This window comes from Hipposideros armiger, unplaced genomic scaffold (genome assembly GCF_001890085.2).
Source record: "Hipposideros armiger isolate ML-2016 unplaced genomic scaffold, ASM189008v1 scaffold_204, whole genome shotgun sequence".
NCBI classification, from domain to species: domain Eukaryota; kingdom Metazoa; phylum Chordata; class Mammalia; order Chiroptera; family Hipposideridae; genus Hipposideros; species Hipposideros armiger.
Genome location: NW_017731554.1, coordinates 2,539,189 through 2,547,674, shown reverse-complemented (window position 1 = coordinate 2,547,674; position 8,486 = coordinate 2,539,189). Strand labels below are relative to the sequence as shown.

The following is an 8,486-nucleotide window of genomic DNA, read 5'->3' as shown; positions in this document are numbered from 1 at the left end:
TGATCTAAACAACATAGGTCATGTTATCTATATTTGATATATGAGAAAAAAGAAGTTACAGGGTTTGACTAAGGTCACACAGCAAATAAAGATGAAAGTTATATTCAAATATTCCACGGACAGTCTCCTCCCCACTTCTGCCCTTTTAAATAAACATTTCTCCAAAGTTGATTTGCTTTATTTGGGAGGCAGTATTATGCAGTGGTTAAAAGTATGGGCTCTGAAATCAGACGGACCTAGGTTGGAATCTTGGTGTATTTGCTTCCGAGCCATGTGACCTCGGACAACTGCTCTGAGCCTCAGCTTCTCAGCAGTAAAAAATGGGAGGAGTAAGGCCACCTCCTTTCAGAATTGTTGGGGAAATTAAATGAGATTGTTTGTAAAGTGCCTGACACATAGTAAGCTAGCAAATGCTACAATTATCATCTTCTGGGAAAAGAAGGGAAGGGACAGAAGGGAGGGGAAAGGAAAAGGAAGAGGAAGACAAAGAGAAACAATACCAATTCACCATTCCAGCTCTCCTCTGGGTATTCTATAGACAGCTGGCTTGGCTGTGTTTTCTGAGGTCTCCTGAAAGGAGTGAGCACAGAAGGAGGTGCTGTTCTGGTGTTGGCACCAGGAGGTGCCAGGCAGAGGAATGTGGCAGTAGGAAGTTGGCAGAGAACTGTTTGCAGGCTCTATCTGTTTCTCAGGGCTTCCATGTCTACTGAGAGAGATGTTACCCTCCCCTTTGCCCCCTACTCACCAGCTTCTCCCGCAGCACAGCCGGTTTCCCATGGTGCTCTGTCTCTGAGGGAGCCCAGCTGTTTTTCTACATAAAGAGGCTTGTGCATTTCCTGGTTCCTGGTTTAGCTTTCAGACTCCTGGGGAGTCTCTGTCAGTGTCAGATTTCAACCTAGCAGGTTGGACTTTGGAAGCCACCTGCTGGAATGATTCCCAGGTGGCTGCTCCCAGCCAAAGGGTAGAGGAACATACACGGACGCCAGGTGAGAACTATCTCACCTTTGGGATTTGGAGCTGCTTTGATGAAGCTATGAACTTTGAGCTTCAAGTTTCAGTGAAAAGAAACCTGAGCTAGAAAAGGGTTCTGGTTTTCCTTAGGAAATGTTTCTCCACTACATCACACTGTCATTGAAATATATCCTCTATGATGGAATAAAGTGTCTTAACCTTATGTTTCCCAGCACTACTCAGCTTTAATTGAGTTTCACTTTCAAGGTAATCAGTATCAATTTCTTATTATCTCTGTCCAGAATCTGGGTTTGAATATTGGAGTCTCTTGGAAACTTAAACATAGGGAAATGAATTCCTTTTATATTCTTTCTCCCTTGCTTTTGGAATTAACATGGGCAAATCACTTTTTTCTAGGACTGTAAAATGGAGTACTGAATCTATTGCTTAATTCCCTTTCTGGTCAAAAATCATATGACTGATTGGAATGGCCTCAGAGCTTCTTCACCATTCACTTCCCCATTTTCAGTACAGAATTACAGAATATCCATTTATACCTCAACTCAGCTTCTCCTTCCAATGACCCAAAATTACACTCATTCCACACTTACCAGCAACTAAGATGCAATCGAGCAAATTCCTCTGTAGAAAATATGGGCTCTAGGAGAATTTGGGAAATCTGTAATGCTTGTCTCTAATGCTCCCACCTGCATCTTTAGTGTCTTGCTCAGATGCCCAGTTATTTGTGTGGTCCTTATGGGTATTCAAGACCCGCTCCTCAGCCCTGCACCCCACAGAGAGTGCCCTGGACTCTTCATTCCTCCCCATCTTTTTTCCTTATGAAAAATGGGGGCAATAGGAGTGACAGCTACACAGAATTGTGGTGAAGAGTAAATGAGATAATATTTATAAAGCTCTAGTCCAGAGCCTGGCTACATGGGGAGCTTTCAGTGCGCCCTGGCTATTGTTATTATTACTTCTTCTCATCAAATTGTCAGATGATAAAGCATTTTACTTTAGTATTTTGTGCTGGATCATTGCACCAGCCTCTTATTTCATGGTCATACTTCTCCCCGGCAATCCATTCTGTACTCTACTATTAACTGTACTCTTTTCATCCTATTACCTAAGCTTCTTAGCCTAGTACTCAAAGCCCTCCACATCTGGCTGTTCCCAGCCACTTTCTCTAATTTAAAGAAGAAATGTAAAGGAAAACACCTAAGAGATTTTATGTGGCTAGAAACTCCAAAAGAACCAACAGTGGGTAGCGGTATCCAGAAAATGTGATACACTTACAGCAGCACTTACAGAAGTCTACAGATAATAAAGAAGGGTATTGATTACTCCACTGAAGTCTGGGCCAGTCAGTCCACAGAAAAATAATTTTAGGTCTACATGTTGAATTTCAGATTGTCAAAGGCATTGTGTTCAAGAGCGAATTGTCTGGGTAGTATGTGGTATGGAAAGTCCTGTAAGATATGGTTAAAGAAACTAGGGGTGTTTAGTTGGGGAAGGGAAGCCCTAGGAGGACAGGATGGTTATCTTTAAGTCCTTCAGGCGAAGAACCTCAGGTGAAAGAAGAATTGCATTTATTTTCTGGACATAACCAGAACCAATGGGCAGATGTTACTGAAATGCAGATTTTGGCTTAATAGAAGGAAATACTTATAACAGATTTGTCCAAAAAGAAAATGAAGTAGGCTACTTTATGTTTTTAGTTCTGTGTCACTCAAAATATCCCAGAAGAAGTTCACTAATAATCTTGAACTAACTTGAATAGGGTGGGGATTTGGACTAAATCAAAGGTCTCAATTTTTTCCCCCCTATAATAGCTAAAGAACCTTTTCTTTTAAGTAAAGCTTATGTAAAAATCCCAGTTACAAAACAAATCAATGTGAAGCTGTTCTGGTTGAAGTCTGAGTAGGATCCTTTTTTTTAATTCTTTTTCTTCTCAACTAGGTACTAAGATTCCTGAGAGAAAACAATAAAATACCATAGTTTTTATAACTTATACTTGCAATGTGTATCCCCTGTAGTGTATTACTTGGGGTTTAATAAATGTTGAATGAACAAATGGATAATATCAACAGTTATTTTTCTGAAGCATGCTTTCATTTTAAATTGATGACAATCCTTTAATCAAGTGAGGGTTCTTATCCTGGGGGTCCACAGATCCCTCAGGGGGGGGCATATGAATGGATCTCAAAAGTTGTATGAACCTATTCAAATTGTATCCCAAATTTGGGAGCATATGTATTTTTCTGATAAAAGGGTCTACAGCTTTTGTCAGATTTTCAAATGGGTTCTATAACCCAACAAAGTTAAGAATCAACCACTTTAATGGAAGAATTTCAGATGTCCACCACAGCCTCATAAAAGATATATTTTGGGGCAGGGAAGTCTGGATATTCTCCAAATCATACACACACCTGCTCTCTTGATTACAGAAAGTAATTGAGGGGTCAGACACCCAGGCTGTCTTGCACACATCATACCTCTAGTAATAAGACTCCACTTCCAAAGGCTGCTGTCCTGGCCATCAACACTACACCAATAGCCCTAGATTCCCTTGGATGATGATGTGAGGGGTGATGATGCAATGGTTCCTCTCTTTGGGGTGTTCCAAGATACAAGACAAATTTCTGTCACGGGCCTCCCCTGTGCAGAGGATAGAGAGACTTTGCGGTTTGGTGATAATGGCAGAGATTTCTTTGTCTGTACCTCAGAATCAGAGACCATTTTCAGTGGCCGGACCTCAGGATGGGAAAACAGGACAATCGTCTCCAGCCAAAGCCTGTTTCCCCGATCCCTGCCCCAAACAGGCCAGACGGTCTGGGGACCCTTGTTTTTGTGTCGTTAATCACCAGCTCAGACAGTCCCTCTGGCTGTTTGGATGGCACATCCCTTTTCCCTCCCAGGATGATACTCTCTTTTGTTGCACTGTGAGAAAATTATGGCTAGGAATTTGATCTGGAGCCAGTGTCAGCTTCCGTGTGTCATCTCAGCATCCAAGTGTGAGCTCAGGGTTCTGTAATGTTGGGTACATCTAACTGAGGAGCTTGTTTTCTAGCTGGCTATTCTCCCTCCCTGCCCACCCCATCCAACAGGCCAGAGAATAGGGAGCAGCACAAACAAGGCCCTGAGATTTGGGTTTATTCACCTCCACCCAGAACTAAACCAAAGACTAGGACATGTCCCAAGGGACCAAACCATACATTGTGGCCCATGCACTTTTCCCTTCCCCCAAGCATGTTGCTGCCTCTGGGGTGGTGGCAGCTGCTCATATCACCGCATGAGGTAGAAAGTGCTGGGTGCTTGCTGGGTCTGTGGCACTCAGGGCTCAACTCTGGCTGCCTCCTCCTCTTCCTCCGGATCAGGAGGTGCAGAGAGCAAGGAGATATAGACCTCATTGACCTCAGTGTCCAAATGTCGGCCACCCCGAGGCGCCTCCAGGTTAAGGATGCCATCATGGGAGAGAGCAGCGCGGACCCGCCAGGGGTCAACATCAGCAGGCAGGACATAGGTGCGGCAGAACTCTCGGGACACGAAGCCGTGGCGGTCCAAGCGCTGGGGGTGCCGGGCAGACACCTCCAGTAGGTTGTCCACAGTCCTCACGGTCACCTCATCTGGGGTAAAGTGGCTCACGTCCAGAAATGCCTGGAACTTGCCCTCACTGAGCCTGAGCTCGGAGGCCCCTGCCCTGCTACCCTCCCCAGCTCTGGTGGCCCGGGGCCGGACATAGTAGCCATGGTAGAGGGTGGGGGTCAGGATCTCTTCTGGCAGGAGGCCTGAGGGGCAGAGAAAGAGAAGGCGAGAGGCAGGATGAGGGAGCACGAGGTAGGAACAGGGGTGAAATGAGAGATGAGGACTGGGGGAGCAGGAGGGGAGTCAGAAGTAGGGAAGGGGAGAGAAGGGGACACAACGACGAGAAGGAGGCAACTGGGGAGAAGGGATTGAGAAAGGAAATGAGATGGAGGCAGAGGAGGGCAAACCAAAGCAGATGGCTAAACAGAAAGGGAACAAGAGGCATCCTAAGGGGGACAGGGGGCAGGTGTCAGAGCATTGCCCTTACCACGTCTGCACTGAGGTCAGTGGGAAGGGGAAAGGGCCCTGTTTGGAGGGTGTGAGGGGGGAGCTGAGGTGGGAGATGGCTTGCCCCAGGAGTTCAGTTAAGCCCAGAGTGGGGTGGAGGCCAGCACCGTTGGGAGGTCAGCCCAGAATTACAGGCGGTGGGGGTGGGAGGCCGGGGAGTGGCGTCTGTGCCATACCTTCTCCGAAGCGCTGCTCACCCAGGCGGCTCGGGTTGGCAAATTCGTACTCGGCGGTGGCTGGGTGGGCATGTGGCACCGAGCGGCCCGACATGGCTGCAGACGTGTCGGCGGTCCCGGTCCGAGGTGCACCGAGACCCCACCAGCTGCCTGGAGAGCCAGGGCTCGGTCCGAAGTGGGGGCGGGGTCTACACCACCCAAAATAGTGTCGAGCCTGGGGGAGGGGCGGACAGCGGGGCCCTAAGCGCCAGCCAGGAGTGTGTGACCAGCGCTGCCTGGACCCCCGCCCCCTCCCCTGCACACCCTTCAGCTGTCGCACGGGACCCAGAGGACAGCTGGGGGTCCTGGCTGGAGAGCGAGCTGGGGAGGGGTGGCTATCATCAGAGGCCCTAGAGAGGCCTAGCTGAGACCCTCACAGTTTGCATATTTTCCACACCACATTTTCTACACCACCTTTTCTTCTCCTCAGTCGCAGGCACCCTGCACCCCACTACATAAAGCTCTCCTGGATTTAATGTTCTGCGAGCCTTGTAAGGTGAAAGATGCAAAAACTTTTCTACCTTTTCTTTGGGGTGGGGTGAGGGGTCTTCCTGCCCAGATTAATGTCAGGGTCCTTACCTGAACCCACGTCAATCTTGAGTGCCACACAGATGCCTGCCACTCACATGTTGGTGATCACTGCTCTCCTCCAGGGACCCACAAAGTGTTAATATCTCTGGGGCCCAGCCAAGGAAGATTCCAGTTCCTGCCCAGGCCCAAGATAGTTGCTGGCTGGATTCCCCTGGCTTGCTAGGCTGCAGAGGAGGAGGGGCACACCTCCTGCCTGCTTTGGATTCTTGACTCTGTCCCAGCAGAGGTGGGGGGGTGAGGGGGGGGGGCATTGGGTGTGGGCAGAAAGCTAGTGAAACAAGTCCAGGGCAAGTCACTGGACAGCTCAGACGTGTTTGTATTTCTCTTTTCTTAGCTCAGTGAGTACTGGGTATGTGTCACACTGCCAAATCTCTGATCACAAGTCTCCATGAACGGGCGGTGAGCTAGGATAATAAAACCCCTGACATCACCATTCCAGAAGCTTCACAAGACTCCATATATAAAGGGCTGGCTGTAGCTGCAGCTGAAGGAGCTGACCAGCCAGCTGACCCCCCACAGTCACCAAGCCACCATGGACATCGCCATTCACCACCCCTGGATCCGACGCCCTTTCTTTCCTTTCCACTCCCCCAGCCGCCTCTTTGACCAGTTCTTCGGAGAGCACCTGTTGGAGTCTGATCTCTTCCCAACTTCTACTTCCCTGAGCCCCTTCTACCTTCGGCCGCCCTCATTCCTGCGGACACCCAGCTGGCTTGACACTGGGCTCTCAGAGGTAAGTCTCTTCTCTGTAGAACAGGCGAGTTCTTCCTGAACCTTCTGGAAACATGTCTGTCTGTTCTCTTCTGTCAGTCTAAATCTGGCTATATCTAAGTGTCTTAAGTCTCAGGCACTTGTGTGTCCTGCAGTGAAGAAAGATGAGGTTATTAGTTCCTCTCTCTCTCCCCCCCCCAGTCACCTGTTTGTCTTTGATGCTTCTCTGTATCCTACTTACTCCCTTTTTCCCATGTGCTAGGAAGATCATCTTCTATACCCTAACTTCTAAGTAGAACGTCCCTTTCTGGTTTCGTTCATAAGAATCTACAGCAAAAGAGCTGCCTTCAAACTCCTTTGCTCACCACTTCTAATACCTCATACTCCTGACAAATTTTAGCATCTCAAGTTTCAGAGCCAGGAAACAGCCCTACCTCATCATAAACTTATCATCCCCACTGCATGGAGCTGGAGACAGCAGCCACTATTTTCTTCCTTCTTATTTCCTCTTCTATGATTTTCTGAGTTTCTCAGGGCTAATGACAGGGCACTGGCCTGGGTCCAAGCCTAAGGAGGAAAGAATGTAGGTCCAGTCTTGGGACCCTCACTTGTCCTAAGAGGGTGGGAGAATAGGGTGAACATATAAGGTTGACAGAAGCTATCACAGATAACACTCTGGTTTAAAAATATTTAAGTGTGAATAAACAGGAGCTCAAGGGCTTTGGAAGGGCAATCATAGCCAGCACAACATTCCAGATTGAGTGGGTAGGGAACTTGGCAGAGACCTGAGCAAGAAGAAGGGGCCTTTGTCTCACAGACAAATGACAAGGCCAGGCATTGGGGTCAGAGAGGCAGCAGAAGCCATGCCCAGACCCATCCTTGTGATTGTACCCCTGGGTGGCCTGTCTCCTTCCCTGTCCCTGTAAATAAAGTTTGGTCCTGATGACCAAGTGGTGTGCCTTGGGTACCACTGTGGTGGCTCCCCTGAACCAGAGAATCAGTTTATTTAAAAAGGAATTTTTAGCCAAAAAGAGGAGGATTAACTACCTGGCTAGAAAGCAAGTCAGCAGAATGGTAAGACTACACTACTAATCCACATTCCTACCATTTTTTCTCCTACCCACTCCTCCTCATCTTACTATTTCTAGATGCGTCTGGAGAAGGACAGATTCTCTGTCAACCTGGATGTGAAGCACTTCTCCCCAGAGGAACTCAAGGTCAAGGTGCTTGGAGATGTGATTGAGGTGCACGGCAAACATGAAGAACGCCAGGTGTGTAGCTTGTTTTCTCTTCCATTCATTCATTCAGGGCATACTGTAAGCCAGACACTGCCACTGGGGCCTCTGAGGCTGGCAACATTGCAGTCCCAAACCATTAGGGTCTGCAACATGGATAGACCTGGTGTTGTTGTTGTTGTTTTGGCTAGAGACGTGTTCTTTGTTGTTTATTTGTTTTAATTGCCTTAGATGGAATAAATGGGATTCCCATTTAAGCCAGTGGTCCGCAACCTTGGCCACATTAGAATCACAAAGGAAATTTTAAAAAATTCCAATGCTCAGGTTTATCTCAGACCAATTAAATCTGAATTTTTAGGGATGGAACCTAGGCATCAGCATTTTTAAAAGCCCCCTAGGTAATTCTAATGTACAGTCAAGGTTGAAGACCACTGACTGAGGCATAGTGCTTGTCGGACACCTGGTTGCTTTATGTAGTTACATTAACTGCATGCACCCTGAAGGCCCTGGAGTTTGGGATTTTCCTTTTAGATGTTCAGGAATCCTGCTTGGTTTTTTGTTTGTTTTATTTTTTTTTTTAAATTGGGGAATTGGGGGAAGAGGAACAGACAAGTTGCTGTCTTTTTGTTCTTCAGTCTAGTTGTGGAGGATGTTGCTTCACTGGCCCAAGTTGGCACCATCATTGCGCTCT

General features: G+C 47.5%; 3 protein-coding genes across 4 annotated transcripts in view; 1 reads left to right on the top strand and 2 right to left on the bottom strand.

Moving 5' to 3' along the window:
• Nucleotides 1-1,107, bottom strand: part of CUNH11orf52 (chromosome unknown C11orf52 homolog) — a 6,314-nt gene extending 5,207 nt beyond the window's left edge. Inside the window, exon 1 of the mRNA XM_019653689.1 lies at nt 746-1,107. Coding sequence (XP_019509234.1) covers nt 746-777 — 32 coding nt within the window. The 5' untranslated portion in view covers nt 778-1,107. The remainder of the gene's footprint in view (nt 1-745) is intronic.
• A 2,980-nt stretch (nt 1,108-4,087) lies between these two features.
• HSPB2 (heat shock protein family B (small) member 2) lies at nt 4,088-6,003 on the bottom strand. Its single transcript, XM_019653685.1, has 3 exons — nt 5,838-6,003; nt 5,220-5,433; nt 4,088-4,739 (listed from the first exon to the last, which is right to left on the bottom strand). Exons 2-3 carry the CDS (start codon nt 5,311-5,313, stop codon nt 4,285-4,287), a joined length of 549 nt encoding a protein of 182 aa, XP_019509230.1. The 5' UTR covers nt 5,314-5,433; nt 5,838-6,003; the 3' UTR covers nt 4,088-4,284.
• Nucleotides 6,004-6,080: 77 nt separating this feature from the next.
• CRYAB (crystallin alpha B) overlaps nt 6,081-8,486 on the top strand; it is a 13,856-nt gene continuing 11,450 nt past the window's right edge. Inside the window, exons 1-2 of one of the 2 annotated variants that reach the window (XM_019653686.1) lie at nt 6,081-6,582; nt 7,709-7,831. In XM_019653686.1, coding sequence (XP_019509231.1) covers nt 6,382-6,582; nt 7,709-7,831 — 324 coding nt within the window. In that variant the 5' untranslated portion in view covers nt 6,081-6,381. Of the gene's footprint in view, nt 6,583-7,439; nt 7,635-7,708; nt 7,832-8,486 lie in introns of those variants that run through there. The other variant, XM_019653687.1, reaches the window with a different exon arrangement.